The 16,689-nt window shown below is 42.4% G+C and overlaps 1 protein-coding gene across 1 annotated transcript in view; it reads right to left on the reverse strand.

The window, feature by feature from the left end:
* Positions 1-776: 776 nt before the first annotated feature.
* STN1 (STN1 subunit of CST complex) overlaps positions 777-16,689 on the reverse strand; it is a 35,657-nt gene continuing 19,744 nt past the window's right edge. The window contains exons 7-10 of the mRNA XM_081104432.1: positions 15,536-15,710; positions 10,233-10,355; positions 7,435-7,507; positions 777-2,665 (exon numbers count right to left, since the gene is read on the reverse strand). Of these exons, the coding sequence (XP_080960558.1) occupies positions 2,508-2,665; positions 7,435-7,507; positions 10,233-10,355; positions 15,536-15,710 (529 nt within the window). The 3' untranslated portion in view covers positions 777-2,507. The remainder of the gene's footprint in view (positions 2,666-7,434; positions 7,508-10,232; positions 10,356-15,535; positions 15,711-16,689) is intronic.

The following is a 16,689-nucleotide window of genomic DNA, read 5'->3' on the forward strand; positions in this document are numbered from 1 at the left end:
CTGGTGTGTGTGAGGAACCGCAAGGCTAAGATGCTGATGCTGAGTGGAGTGTGTGTGTGTTGCAGGGGCGGGAGGTGGGGGCGGGCAGAGGAGGCTGCAGAGCAGAAGCTTGTTGACACTAGGATGCCTTAGGCTCCTTTCTAGAAAGGGACTTTAAGGTCCTGGGAGAGCTGGAGCAGATGACTGAGTCTGACTTCAGTTTTCACAGAATCACTGGCTGCTCTGCTGAGAACGAACTAAACAGGGCTAAGGGCGGAGGTAGGGGGAACAGCGAGGAGGCAACAATCCTCCAGGGGGTGGCAGTGGAGGATGGAGAAGTGTTTGATTCTAGAAATATTTTGAAGGTAGAGCCAAGGTAATTTGTGGGCAGATGGGATGGGAGAGAAAGCAAAAAGTCAATGGGCTTGGCCTGAGCAATCTGGAGAATGAAGTTGCCTTTTCCTGAATCAGGGAAAACTTTAGGAGCATGTATGGGGTCAGGGGTGACTGGGAACCTGGCATTGAGCATGTTAAGTTTGTGTTGTCTGCTAGACATGGGCAGATGTCAGCAGGAAGTTGAATGCAGGGGTTTTGAGTTCAGAAGAGGTCCAAACTGGAGATAAGTTGTAGAATTTCTCAGCATATAGATGGTTGGAGCCACGAGACTGGTCGAGCTCTCCAAGGGAGAAAGCTAGAGAGAAAAGTGGTCTGGGACTGACCCTGCACAAAGGAGACTGAGAAAGAGCACACACAGTGTGGTGTCTTGAAAGCCAAGTGCAGAAAGTACTCCTAGGAGTGGGGAGTGGTCAACTGTACATACGTGTGTACATTGCTACATTTATACAGATGTACATACAGAAGCACTCTCTGTTATACAGATATACATATACACACGGGTAGTTTTAGATCAGTAGTATTATACTAAGTCTATTAGGAAGCGTGCTCCGTGGTAAAAAATATCTGTCTGCGGTATTTTAATGGCTGCATAGTATTTCATTGTGTACATGTACCATAGTTATTCTTTCCCTATAAATACTCTTCCCAATTATAGAATTCTAAATTATATAGCAATGGACATCTTGTGCATTCAACCTTTCACACCCATGTGATCATCCCCTAGAAGTGGGGTTGCTGTATGGAAAGTATATAGGGTCTCATTCAAGACTCCTTCCTGGCAGTTCCAATAATCTGAGATACATTCAATATGGAACAGCCACTGGCCTCAAGGAAGAACCACTGGGATGTCATTCCAGATAGACCCCATTCCACAGGTCGCGAGGACACAGGGCAGCCATCCGGGTAATCACTGTTAGAATTAGGGCAGAGGTTTAGGTCAAGTCAGAAAAGTCCATAACAGAAAGCGATCTGTCAGTACCAGCCCTCAGCCTAACTAAGGAGCTGCAGCCACTCCTCAATGGAAAAGCACTCCATCTGCACACAGAGCAGAGCAACGCTACAGGCAGACAGGCTCTCGGGCAGAGCCACTAGGAGCTTATTATGTCAAGAGCAAACGCAGCAGACACAGGCAGATGTGCCTTTTGTGAAATGACTGTAATTAACTCCCTAACTTTCTCCACACTTTATTTTTGCTGGCTGGCTTTGTCATCGTGCTGTTAGAACAAGCCTACTACATGCCGCAGATTTTTCTCCTTTACCTTGTCATCCTGAGCAGAAGTGTAACTCCATCACCTGTCTGGGCAAATACTGAGTCTTTGGATGGTGTCAGAACATCCTGCACTTCAACGATAGTCTTAAAAATAACATCAACCGCAGCCAGATAATTGTGTGAAAGCCTCCTGGAAGTTCAGGACTTTAAGGGACAATGTATTTAGTCCCGTATGTCCTCAATGCAGGCAAATGCTCTGAAATACCTTTCAACTCAGAAGGAAAAGGGACACAGAGCCATGCCTTGGACCCCTTAACTGCCATCTCTGAGTGTCTGTAAAAGCATTCAACCTGGACTTATGACCCAACGCTGGTGCTTAACCCTTGGAAATCATAGCTCAGCGACACACATCCAGGGAGAGCCACTTCCTGGCACTGGTTCTTAACCATTAAAGCAGACCACAAGAATGTTTCTGATAGTCTGAACTTTTAAAAAGCTTTAGATCTGTGTGATCTGGCCGCATGCTCTTCAGTTCCTGCAGTCCCTGGGCTTTACCACACGACACCCCTTTACCATGATAGAGCCCCTCCACACACACCGACTCAGCCACCAGCACCGTCTCCTCCCTCTCTGCTTCACGAAGGATGCCCAGTCCAGCCAGCAGGTCAACAGAGAGGGCTTTTTTGTGTGTCGTGGCCAAGATAAAAGTCATTTTATCCCAAGAATATAGCAGGTAAAAGGCAGCCTACAGAATTTATGCCAAATTCCATTCCTCCAATGACCTTATTTCATAGCTGATTTTAAGATAATTGCCTCCTGACCCATAAGCCTCTGTATGATGTTCAAAATCAGAGCCTGGGAGTGCACGCCACTTGGTCTTTCTCCTCGGCCCGGCTCCACGCAGGCTGTCTGCGGCCTGCCCTCAGAAGGCTATGTAGTAGTGCTCCATGGTGCTGACGATGTCGCTCTGGTCCTCCAGGAGCTCCAGTACCTGCTGCAGCACAGGCTCACTCAGGCCCGGGTTCAGGCTCAGGCGAGCACAGGCCAAGATGTGCCGGAAATGGCAGCCCTTCTCCATGTCTGTAGGAAAAAGGCAGTTGGCTAAGCTTGGACATACCTGTCAGACCTTCTTCCCTCTCCCCTCCCTCTAAACCAAAGCCCTTCTCCATGCCTCCTGAATCAGAATTGCATCTTAATAAGATCCCTAGATGACTCTTATGCATGTTAAAGTCAGAGATGCACTGGTCTAGATTATCAGCAAAAACAAAACAAAAAACCCTGTTCTCAAGCCCATCTATAGACCCACTGCTCAGGACTCAGGCCTTCAACTTTCAAGGATTCCCAATCAATAATTTTATATCCATAACCTAATGGATTTTTATTGCTTGGTGATATTTTTTCTCCAATGTCATTACATGTAGAAGTGCATGTATTCTGTGCTGAACCCCCAGCTTCCCAGTGGGACCCCGCTCGAGATTAACAGCAGAGTCAGTTTACAGCAGCCTCCATGCTTTCTCATGAGTCCTGATTGACAGGACTGCCGCGGTGAAGAAGGGACTCCTAGTTTTGGTCTGTTTCATTCCTTTCTGCACAGGCTTCCAAGGTTTGTCTGAGACAGTTGTGCTATAGTAACCTCTTACCCTCTACCCCAAACCAAGACCATTTGGTGTACAGTGATAAAAGTTCCGGGTTAGCAACCTCTTTCCTAGTTGAAATCAGTGATTTCAACTCAAGTTCTGACCACTAGAGGATCATGAAATCCATTTAGTGGATTGTGATTACCATTCTTTTTCATACAACAAACTGAAGTAGAAGATTACAGAATGTACTGCATTGTAGGTAGGATAAATCTTATTTTGTGAAACAATTTCTAAATAAACATAATTTATATCTACCTATCTATTGCACTATAATTATATAGCTTATTGGGTCATAATGTAAAATGCATTTATAACTCCTGAGTTAAAGTCAAACTGCATTAGCCAAACCCTCCCCAGTTTTCACTTATAGCCCCATGGCAGGGCCAGGTTTGGCCTCTCATGCGCCACACAATCACTGAATGCTTCAGATGAAAAAAATGTTTTAGGTTCCAGGAAGGCATCTGAAGAGGTATTGTGGTGTTAGGCAGAGCATGGTTTGGAAGTCAGTGCACCTGATGACTTTGGGCAAGTCATAGTACCTTCAAGTTTCAGTTTTCTCACCTATGGAGAGGGAGGCTGGGGAGGGAGTGGGGGCACTTGTGAGGGCCTTTCCAGCTCAAAGGGTCAGAGACTATCACCGGCCTAGGCTAACAAAGACTTGCTAAATTCTGACCTCTAGTGGCTCTATCAACTCATTATTCCTCCCTGTTGGGGTTACTGTTAGAAAACTTGCCACCTTCACTTACCTCCTCCACATTTGCAGCCTGTTTCTTCAACATTCATTTGATAAAGATTTCTGAACACCTACTATGTGTGTGGTGTCAGAAAAAAAGCAGCAGATAAAAGAGTGCAGATGGAGAGCTGACCCTGGAGTCCCACAGACCCAAATTCAAGTCCAGGCTCTATAACTGGGACAAAGTAGTTCACATCTCAGTCAGCTTCTTCATCTGTAAAATGGCAATAAAATCACCTACTTCACCGGTGGTTGTGTGGATGAAAGGAGATCCGTGGTACGGGCTTCTTACATGGGGAATAACTATGATTCTATTGTATTCATAACCTAAGAATATGCTCATAACCTAGTCTCTGGTCTAAAGAAGCTTCAACTCTTCCCAAAGCCTTAAACTATTTCTTCAGACAGGCCACTCTGCTGTTGAAGAGCTCTGGTAAGGCTGTTCACAAAGTGACCTTTCAGTTACACAGAGAGGACTGGTGTTAGTTCTACTGCAAACGTGTGATATAATCCACCAGTGACGCCATCAGGTCCAGGGCTTTCCTTTGTTGGCAGATTTTTAATTACCAGACAGATGCAATAGTTGCCTAAGTAGAGAGACAGATTCCTGGTGCTTCCTACTCTGCCATCTTCAAAATAGCTTTATAAAATGCCAATGCGTTTAATCCTCCTAACTATCATGTAGGCAATAGTATCCCCATTTTACATATAAAGAAACTGAGGTACAGACTTATCCAAGGTCACACAGCTGCAAAGTGGCAAAGTGGGATTCAAACCCAGGCAAGGTGGTCCCAGAGCCCAGCTCTTTACAACCATGCTATGCTGCCCATCTTTAGATAAATCCAGTATCAGTGCTTTAGGGACCTAAAACAAGCCTTGTATTTACAGTCCTTTTATTATTGTAGGTTTAACCTTTGCTGAGATACTCATAATGACTAAAGATTTTAAGTTCTCCCCCAATCATCCTGACAAGGAAAAACTCAATGTTATACTTTGTATGAAAGGTTAGAAACAAACAAAAGGTCCAGAGGAATCTCTCTATATAAAAGGCTAATATGCAAAGTGTCCCCTCGGGAGTTTGACCGCGAGACAGGAGTTCGATCACTCACTATGACATGCGCTGACCACCAGAAGGTGGCGCAGAATGAAGGAAGGCCCGCAGGTAGCAGGAAGGCCCCGATCGGCTCTAATCACTAGCCAGGCCTAGGGACCCTACCGTGCACGAATTCGTGCACCAGGCCTCTAGTGGTTAAATAAATGGTCAAATATCTCTTTATACATATAATGGAATGATGTATAGCTATTAAGAAGACTGAGATACTTCTATATGTACTATTGCTGAATGACCTCTAGGAGCCAATGTTATATTTAAAATACTAGTATAAGGTGTGGAACACTGAATATTGTATGGTAACCTTTACTTGTGCTTTTAAAAAAGAATAAACTATATAAATATGTTTATAAGTGCATATAACATCTCAGGAAGGATATTCAGGAACTTAGTAACAATTACTGCCTTTGGAAGGGGGAACACAAAGCTTAGGTCTCAGTGCTGGGAGGAAGCCTGACTTTTCTGTGTGTATTTTTGCACTGTTTGACTTTTTATCATGTGCATGCATTATTCAGAATAAAGTTTGTAATGTCATAGATATTTCCTGTGAAAAGGAGTGGCCACAGTAGACATTCAGACAGTCCCTACAAGGTATTTTTGTTGGCATTCTCAGTTATTCAAGCTCCAGAATTGAGTTCCTGGGAATTTACTAGTTCTGGGGAATGGGTTTATGGCTTTTAGAGGCTCCTACTTATAGAATGAGTGACAGAGACTGTCCACCTGACACACACACTCACCAAAGCCTGTGGATTCGAAGTGGATATAAAACCTGCCGCTTTACAGACCCTCAGGTCACAGATGCTATTTGGTTCTCCTAAGAGATAAAGTGTGAATTTCTTTCATTTGCTTTATTGGGTCCTAGGATTATTTCAAACCCTTCTGTTCCTAATACAGATCAAAACTGAGAATCTGGCCAGGTGGCCTGGGACTAGGTTGAGTGAAGGATGTTACATGGGACGCAGCCTCTTGTGCCTTCTTGGTTGAGAAATCCCACATTTCACTGCTCTTAAAAGCTCCTTAAATTGTGGATAGATTGGTCTCCCCCACCCAACTAAAGGATACGTGTTCTTACTGCTTTGAATGAAATCCAGAAATACTGCATTCATATAGTTGGTTGCTTTAAGTTTATTTTAAGATCTGTCATCATGCCACTCTGGGCTCTGACTTCATCGGTTCTTAAAAGCTAAATAGGGCTGCATATCAAACACCAGGGCTAGAGACCTGGTCCAGCTCTACCCAGTGACTCAGTCTGGAACAGGTCCAGGCGCCAGGCATGTGTGGGCTGAAAGGATGGGAGGTGGACTTCTCTGGAGAGAAGGAAAGCAGGATGAGGAGACCTGTGGTCATTAACAAACCTTTTCACTTCCCTTCCAGTGTCATTTGTTGACATATTCCAACATTTGTCATTCAACATAGTTCAACAGATGTCTGCAAAAGACAGACTTTGAAAAGTCACCTTCAAGATGGATCAGCTTACACAGGACTTAAAGATAGGATACTGCTTTCTTCTCTTTCTAACTAGTATGAAAATGGTAATGTCTGTTGTCAGACTACCTACAGTTTGAGTTTCTAACCACTAGGGGCTGACCTAGCTCCACTAAAACCAACTATTTTCTAAACCATTTCTTTTGCAAATTATTAGGTTTCAGGATGACTGAATTACACTGTTCATAAACTGTAATGTCTAGAACCATTCCTCCCAACACTGAAGGGCTTGATGTCAGAAGAGAAGAAAATTTGAGGTTTGGGTTCAAAGACAAGGGGCAAGAGTAAACAAGAAAAAGATAAACCATAGAGAACATGAGAGCCAGGACATCAAAACATCCTAGCCCAGGCCCTGGCCGGGTAGCTCAGTTCGTTAGAGCATTGTCCCAATACACCAAGGTTTCAGGTTTGATCCCCAGTCAGGGCACATACAACAATCAATCAGTGAATGCATAAAAAAGTGGAACAACAAACTGATGTTTATCTCTTTCTTTCTCCCTCCCGACTCTCTTGCTCCAAAATAAATTAAACAACAACAGCAACAAAAGTCCTAGCCCAGTGGCTTGCCTCACTGTAGCAGGACCCCCTGAGGAGCTCACCTGTCACGTCCACTCCATCCCCTTATGAATCAGAATACCCAAGAGTGGGATCTGAGTACTCATATGCTCAAAAAAGTTCCCAGGTTGAATTTTATGGGTAGCCAAGGTCAGGACGACTGTGCGAGCCTAACACTCACTTTAGAGAAGAGGGACCTGAGGCTCTGAGAGGGCAGGTATCTTGATCAGTCATACTTCCAGTCTCCTGACTCTCCAGCCCTTGCTCTCTGGGAGGAAACATTCCCTTCCAACGCATCAGGACAACTGTGTGTTACACCACTTACGGTTTGGTTTCTGGCAGTCTTCTTGAATGATACGGTGGATCTTTCTGTGTAGTTCTTTGTCTTCCTTGGTTACCTAAATAGGAAAAAAAGTTCGGAGAAAAAGTGTTGTTAAGTAACACAGAGGTTGTGTCATCCAGACTCCCAAATTAGTATTTAAGATAGTTTCTAAAGATTTCATAACAATCATCATCCCTACACCAACAACATGGTTTTCGATACTTGGCCTATTGTCAACCCAGTTCAGTCGCTCAGCAGCTTGCTGCTCTGTAGCTGACCCAGAGGTATAGTCCTTGGGGAATGGCTCACTGAGGCCATGATGTAAAGAGAAACTGGAATTCTCTTAACGAGCAACTTTCCTCTTAAATATTCATAACGTATTCATAGAATTATCTCATTTATTATACTTCTGAGGGGGCACAAGGGACCAAAGTCTTTGATCTCAGCCCCAGGACTCTTTCCTCTGGGCTCTGACACCTGCCTTGCGTTTCATTCGTTTTATTCCTCCTCCCAACCCAAGGAAAAACAAAAGAAATAAAACTGTAAGGAGAAGCTAGCAAGAGAACAAATCTAGCCTATCCCTTGAGACCCTTTTTGTCTTCAAAGGTCAGACTTCATCCCAGCACTGAGACCTAAGCTCTGTGTTCCCCTCTCCAAAGCCAGTAGTTGTTACTAGATTCCTGCATATCCTCCTAGAGATGTTATATGCACTTATGAGCATATTTATATAGTTTATTCTTTTACAAAAGCATGAGTAAAGGTTAGCATACAATACTCAGTGTTCCACACCTTATATTTTAAATCTACCCTAGTTCCTTTCTCAACCAGCTCAGATAAGAGGAAACCAGACAAATTCGTCTCCCTTCATGTTCAGTAGTAAATCTAACAACAAAACAAAAAAAATAGAAGGGGAAAAAGAGGAAGGAAGGAAAAGAGGAAGAACAAAACAAAGTACATACAGGGTGGGGCAAAAGTAGGTCTCCAGTTGTTCGTATTTTTTATCTGTACAAGACTAAACTCTGTTTTGCGTACTCACAACTGTAATCCTACTTTTGTCCCACCCTGTATATCAGGAGAGCTTGTTTGATGGAAATTACAGAGTGACCTGATTTAAGAATGGGGACATTGATATTACCTGCCTTTTCGCAGGTTATTGTAAAGATTAAATTGGGGGGGCGCTGCTGAAAGCTGGAAAGCACTATACAAATAGAAGTGTCTACATTACTGTAATAATTATTTCACTGAGGCCAGGCCCTCAGGAAAACACAAACCAACAAGGCCAGGCTGTTAAGTGGAAAGGGGAGGGGTGAAGTCAGGAAAGAAGAATGGTTCTATTGAGGAAGAGAGAGCAATTATTGCTTCATCATCCAGCTCATACTGATTCATAGGAGGAAATGCCCTAGTGCTGCCACACCTCAGCTGTGGACCGCTGCCCAGTGGTTCTGCTGCTCCTGAGAAGAGCTACTTTCTATAGACTCAGTTGGCCAGCCCTGGAGTCTCCCAGTGGCAATGTGACTGACTGGGTGTGGGTAGGTGCAGTTGGGTGCGTTATTAAGGTGAGCTGCCCATCATGAGCTTCTGCAACCAACCAACTCCTAAAAGGCCATCCCATCCCGAGAGGGAGTGGCCTGCAGTCACCCTTATACAGATTGCAATATCCTTTTCAAAAGCTACTCAAATAGTATTTAAAACATCTTTTAATGTTTAAAATTGCTCAAAAATCAGAAATCACTAGAGTAATTCAATATCAAGAAAATGTCCTATTAAGGAAGCTTCCCCTTGGGAATCATGCCTGTAAATCATTCCCTTTGGGATGCCTCAGAATTTGGATCTGTCTCCAGGACAATCACTTGTAGCTGAAGCCACATCTATGCTCCCGATATCAATGGTCATGAGGAGGCCCGATTTCAGCCTGGCTCCTCCAATATTAAAGATAGGCAGTGAGAGGTGAACTTGTATGAGACAAGCAAGCACTTATATCCCTGGTGAGAATGTCAACTGGTGCAAGTTTTGGGTGACCAATCAGACTATGTTGACAAAAAAAAGCTTAGAGGTATATGCTTTTGCTCCAGCAATTCCTCTTCTAAGAGTCAACCTTACAGAAATATTTACACAAGTTCACAAAAGCAGTTATGCAAAAATAGCAATAGCAACACTATTTGTGAGAGCAAAAGTTGGAGATACCATAAATGTCCATCAGAGAGAAGGGGTTAAAACATTTATGGCAAGTTCTCATAACATGGAATAAGATGCAGATGTCAAAAAGAATGAGGTAGATTTTTAAGTAGTAACATGGAAGGATGCTGTGTGCTATTTTGGTGTCAAAAACTTGCTGAGCATTATTTAGAGCAGTGGTTCTTAACTATCCCAGGGGACACTTAGCAATGTCTGGTGACACTGGCTGCCACAACTTGGAGGGGAGCGAGGAGAGGGGCTGCTACTGGCATCTAGTGGGTGAAGGCCAGGGATGCTGCTAAATATCCCACAATGCAAAAGACAGCCCCCCATGACAAAGAATCATTTGGCCCAAATAGTGTTGAGGATGAGAAATCCTGGCTTAGAGAATGATCACTTTTTTTGTAAAACAAAGAAAGCCACAGGAACATCTATTTATATGTGTGTATGTGTAAATGCATAAATGTCTAGAAGGATATACTGTTAAACGTGGCACCTTGGGGTTCCTTACTTTATGTGCATCTTTAATGACTGATTTTTAAAAACAGTAAATAGGTATTCTTAAGTAATAAACATATTTGCAATTGAAGCTAAGAAGGAAAAATATTAAGATGCAAGTCTCTTACATAGAAGAGGTTATCAAAACCACAATCTTTCTGGTAAATGAATCCTTTTTCCTGCAGGAGCTTTATAGCATTCTTAAATATACTATGAATTGCCTTGGATGTGGTGTCATTCTTAAAATCTGCCTGTGGAAAGAAGAAAAAGGAAAAAAAAAAGTAAGTCCCATATTATAGCACCTGAGAGCAACTCCCTAGACCAACTGGTTTATGAATTCACCCAACAGGCTTTTTATCTGCTGAGTCAAAAAGATCCAGGTATGCACCTGCCTAGCAGGATGGGATTTAAGGAAGTTTGTTCTGACAGGATCATATCTGATAACTGTTTCACACCTTAATTATGAATTTTTGGTTAATTCAATAATATAAAATGGAAAAGTCAAAAGGACAATTTTTATTTTTTTTAATTCACAACTAAAACACTGTATACATATTAGTTCTTTCTTTTTCTTTTCATTAAAATCCTGGTTATAGCCTGGCGGTGTGGCTCAGTGATTGAGCATCAATCTATGAACCAGGAGGTCACAGTTAAATTCCAGGTAAGGGCACATGCCTGAGGTTGTGGGCTCAGTCCCCAGTAGGGCATGTACATGAGGCAGCCAATCGATGAGTCTCATCATTGATGTTTCTATTTCTCTCTCCCTCTACCTTCCTCTCTGAAATTAATGGAAATATATTTTAAAAAATCTTGGCTATATACAATCTCTTACTAAGGACTTCAGAAAATTTTACAGACACTGAAATAAGCTGGGGATTCCAGCATGTAGAAAGTATTAAATAGTCTCTTTATTTTAAATGAAGAACAATGGCAGTAAATAGCTTTGCAGAGACCTCTCCGGGGGCTAAAGGTGGACAGGGGCCCTAGAGTGAAGCAAGACCACCCACCATATGGAAGGAACTCAGCTGCTGTCCGTTTGCTGTCTCCTCAATTTCAATGTTTCTTCCTTTCTCTAGAAGACAGATTTGTCTAGAGAGGTAATCAGGTCATCCTATTTCATATTGCCAAGGAAGCTAGGTTTTCAGCTATGTCCCAGAGTTAACTAGACTGTGTGGTTCTTGAATTGGGGACTTTGTATTTAATCTTTTTATCTTATTTTATATTTTTTTGATTTCAGAGAGAAAGGGAGAAAGAGAGAGAGATGAGAATCATTGATTGGCTGCCTCCTGCACGCTCCCTACTGAGGATTGAGCCCACAACCCGGCCATGTGCCCTTGACTGGAATCGAACCTAGGACACTTCAATCCGCAGGTCGACACTCTATCCACTGAGCCAAACTGGCTAGGGCTGCATTTCATCTTGACCACCTACCCCCTGGCACACAGAAGTTGATCAATAAAACATTTGTGGAATCAATGAAAATATTAGAGAGGCTGTATCCTTCTGTTTATTCCATTAGGAATTTTCAGTTCATTCCTACAACAAAGCAGTGAACAACAACAATTCTCCTTCAAGGAACAGATTTTTTAAAAATGTGTGTGTGTGTGTGTGTATACACACACACACACACACACACACACATACTAGAGGCCCAGCACATGAAATCGTGTGAGACCCAGACCCACCATGCCGCCGAGAGACCCATCAATGCACCACCTGGTGACCAGTCATTTGGTCGTTCCGGCGTTATGGCCACTGGCCTTTTATAATATATATATCAAAGAGAAGAAGGGAGAGAGAGAGAGAGAGAGAGAGAGAGAGAGAGAGAGAGAGAGAGAGAGAGAGAGAAACATCAATGATGAGAGAGAATCATTGATTGGCTGCCTCCTGCATGCATTGTTTTAATCTAGTAGATCTTGCCAAATGTTTGTGCTTTCCTGGGCTGAAGAGGGGAGTCTGAGGCTCTTTTTAAAATATATTTTTACTAATTTCAAAGAGGAAGGGAGAGGGAATAGAAACATCAATGATGAGAGAGAATCATGGATTGGCTGTCTCCTGCACGCTCACTACTGGGAATAGAGCCCACAACCTGGGCATGTGTCCTGACCAGGAACTGAACTGTGACCTCCTGATTTATAAGTCAACACTCAACCACTGAGCCACACCGACTGAGTTAAGACTCTTAAAGTGTACTCTAAGCTTTTCCTTAACAGAACAAGCTGCAGAACCTGGTCATTAGAACATTAGGGCCTAAAGTTGACAAACATTCCACGTTATGACAGCACCCACTCTCTGAAGGGAGAATAAGGCCCAGAAATATTTGACAACTCCCACGAGCAGAAAAGCTATCAGGATGTGCTTAGAATAAACACTTTACCAATCCTCAGCCACATATCTTTTTACTCAGGAGGGCTCCAGACAAAGCAATTTTTAATTACATACATGAGTCCTCTTACTTAGGGAAAACACAACCTAATATAGGCTCCCCCACAAAACTTTATAACTACTTAATCTTCATACTTCTAAGGAGATTCGTTTTATTGAGTCAATTTAATATAAGGATTCTTAAGGGTAGAGTTAATATTACATCTTTATCAAGACAGAACTAAATTGGAAACTAACTAGAAATGTTGTTATATAATTATTCCTGTCATTAAAAAAGACTCTTGGTTATCCCCAGATCATACATAAAGCCTGCTTCCTCCTCCCGACTTCAGTAAGACCAAGCAGCAGGAAGACAGGGTGCCAGGCCTGCGAGCTCAAAAGCAGTTTCAGCTGTGAACAAGGCGGACCCAACAGAAAAGGCTCTCTGTAAATATAAACAACATGTGAAGCTTCCTTTCCAAAAACATTTGCCTCAGCTGACCTCGGGACATATCTCCCTGCTGCTTGTAAAGACACAGTCTCCAGAGTAGAACCTCCAATCATCTCTTCTAGCCAGTAGCTCTTCCTGGCCTGAGATCTGTGTCTTTCTTATCTTTTTCTAAAGAGCAAGAGCAGACTCATCCGATTCAGGAAACCGAAGCTGCTCAGAGGAAAAAACTGACTGGCTGAACATGCTGATCCTTAGCAGGCCTCTCCTCATTGCAGGTCAGGAACTGGGTGGATCTCTGAAATATATATATAGTCTTCATTTCCAAACAAACTCAACATTTATCCAGCTGTCAAAGAAACAATGGATTTGCAAGGCCTGCTTATCAGGTTTCTGGACTTGCTAAGAAGAGCCACCATGAAAAACAAAGAAAGGGGAAAGCATTCAAACCCACTCTCCCTATCCCTATCATCTATAACACTATCACAATGATTTTTTTGTGTAGCTTTCATCTGTATGACAACACAAAGTACCAAAAGATCTAGGGTTTCACCATCACTATAAAGCATCCCTAGTTTCTCAGGCTCAATTAAACTGGATTCGATTGAATGACACTGACCTCCCCAAGCAGAGCCATGTGAGGGAACAATTCATAATTGATGGAAAAAATAGTTTCCAAAGACAAAACAAATAAAATGCCATATGCATTTCTTTTTAAACATACAGCACTGGGCAAAGTTTCTTCTCTAAGCATTTCAAAAAGATATCAGGGCAATACTTCTGCTTTGAATGGAGGGGCCTTTTAGTCCTCAGGGACCTCAAGTCTCTCCACCTAATGAGAGCCTTTGCAGAAGAGCTGGTTCACAGGAAGAATGTGGTCTTCGCTAAGCTTCAAAGTTTCCTTCCAAACAAGCCAGCAGAATGGTCAGAAGTCCTTGGAGGCCAACTTGGCATTGAGCCCCCTCTAAATGATTAAATGGAAGAAGGTCAATCTTGCTGTCAGGGCACAGCTGGAGAGCTGCAACTGTTTAGAAGTGATGATGGCACAGGACAAAGCGGCCAGTCATGACCCTCTCCGCCTTGGTGTTTCCTGAAACAATATCCCTCATCTCTGTGTACAAAATCATGGGTCATTGGACACACAGCCTGGTGTCAGGAAGAGATAATTAGGTTCATGAATGAAACTGAGAAGCAGTGGTTGTGCCTAGGAAGTTGGATGGGGACCTGATATCTGTTCTGCCAGAGACCGGAAGAATAACTTATGTTACCTAACAAGGGAATTCAGAGCAGCCCTGTTGGTAATGGCAAAAGATCAGAAAACATCTAAACAGTCCAGGAATGGAGAGGGTGATTATCTAAATTATGGGACATGTAACAGAAGATTATTCTATAGTGGCAAATCTATATACGGCTAGGAAAGGATCTATAAGACATACTGTTCAATGAAAAGCTAAGGATAGACTAGTGTTTAACATGATACCATTTGTGTAAAAAAAGGGGGATACAACTACTTCTAGTTTACATATGCAAACTATCTCCAGATGGATATTCATGACACTAGTAACACTAGTGCTTGTCTCTGTAGAAAGGAGGAAGGATGGGAAAGAAACTTACTTTTAAGTAGATACTTTCAGGGACTATTTGAATTTTTAAAAACCATTTATTCTTCAATTAACTGATATTATTGAAAACCTACTTTCTGACAGACCTGTCCTAGGCCCTGGTTCTAGAGGACAGAGAATAAGTCCGATGAGACATCTGCTCATAGAGAACTTAAATTCTGGTGGAGGAACAGGCAGGTGAACAAATAAGGAGAGATATGAAGACAGGTGATAACCTAGTGAGGAAGTAGGTGGCTCTCAGAGCAGACGGCCAAGGAGGGCAAGAAGGTGACATTTAAGCAGAGATCATCCACTGGTGGAATCAATGAAATAATAAACACAAGTCATGTTACAACAACAACAAATCCAAGAGTTGAAATAAAAGGTAAAGCCTAACACCAAAGTCTCAAATAATTCTTAATTCCAAGCAAATATGGAAGCACCAAACAACTAAAGTTCACTTATAACACTAGGGATGAAAAAATGGGGACAGCTCTTACCAGGAGAAATAAAAATGACTTAAAGCATTTGCTGAAATTTCTACATAAAAACCAGGATGAATACAACTTGGCCTTCCTTCAAACTTCTAAAATGCAACAGGTTAACCTTATTCTGAAGAAGAAACAGCAAGTCAGTAAAAGCCTTGGTTCAAGTTCAATAATCTTGGAAGGATAATTACCTCTTCTCATTTATTTCCCCAACATTTGACTCCTGCTGAAATTAAATACCCATCTCAGTGAGTACTAAGAACTAAGTATTATGACGTTTAGACTATTTTTTTTTCTACCCAATGATCAAGCTTAATGAGATTGAGAGGAAAAGAGCAGGTCCATTCTCATTCGAAATTCTTAAGAGGTCAGTAACCTTCCCAGAATAGAAAGGACATGTGATTGAACCATAGCCTCTATTCCCTGGTCCACCCTGTGAATCTTAATACCATAGTCACGTTCACTCACACCCTACAGCTGCCGATTTGGGGCAGTGGACTCGAATTCTCCCATGGGCAACCTGCGCTTACTTGCTTGGAGCAGGCACTATGAATCACAGGCTGATTGGCAAGGGACAGCAGAGACTCCACCATTTCCAACTCCTGCTGGTAAAAGGTCTGCACTCTGTTCTTCATGAGGAATTCTTTGGCTTTTTCACTCAGCAAACATGTGAGATTGGTAAGGTCCAGGACACCTGGATTTTTGCTGGGGAAAGTTGTAAAAAGCTATGTAGAAAATTATCAACTCTGTTCCTTTCTGGTGTGTTGAAAACAGAAACTTGGCTAGGAAAAGCAACACTATATTGATGCTTTTGTTGACATAAAGGACAACTCATACTATGGACAATGTGTGGTTGCTTAAAAGGATGAGGCAGGACTACAAGAATTAAGATATCAGAAAAAAAGTCAGGTTGCAGAATAGTATGTAAGATATAATCCCATTTTTGTAAAAAAGCAAATGACAACCCACAAAATATATGGGTAGGTATTCTTGCTTGTGTTTGCACAGAGAAAAATGTTTAAGGGGACATACCAACCTAGGGACAGTAGTAACCTCTAGGGCATGGCTCTGAGGCAGGAGACAGGACAACAGAGGAATTTCACTTTTTACTTCATACAGGTCTATAGTTTGGGTTGTTTTTGAATATAATTTAAAAATATGTAGTACGTACACATTAAAAACAAGTGTACCCTGGCAGGTGTGCCTCAGTTGGTTGAGTGTTGTCATGTGCACCAAGAGATCACCAGTTTGATTTCCAGTCAGGTCACATGCCCGGGTTCAGGGGGCATGCAGGAGGCAGCCGATTACTGTTTCTCTCTCTCATCAATGTTTTTCTCTCTCCCTTCCTCTCACTCTCAAAACAATAAAATCATGTATTTTTTTAAAAAATAGAAGTGTACACAGTGAAAAGTCTCCTTTCTATCCTCCTCCCAATTTCCACCTCCTTGGCAACCACTATTACCGACTCTGTCTTTTCCCAGAGTTCTTTGATGCATACATATACTAAAAAATATTCTTACTCCTCCTGTTTTTCTGCCCCCCCCCCCCCCCCCCCCGCCACACACACACGAGTAAAACCAGCCCTGGTTGAGAACGACTCAAGTCCTTCAAGGACCCTAGTTACATGTATATTTTCCTCACAACAACCTTGAAACATCTGCACTGCTTTCACTTTCCCTTTACA

This window comes from Myotis nattereri, assembly GCF_964212035.1.
Source record: "Myotis nattereri genome assembly, chromosome: 13".
Taxonomy (NCBI): Eukaryota; Metazoa; Chordata; class Mammalia; order Chiroptera; family Vespertilionidae; genus Myotis; species Myotis nattereri.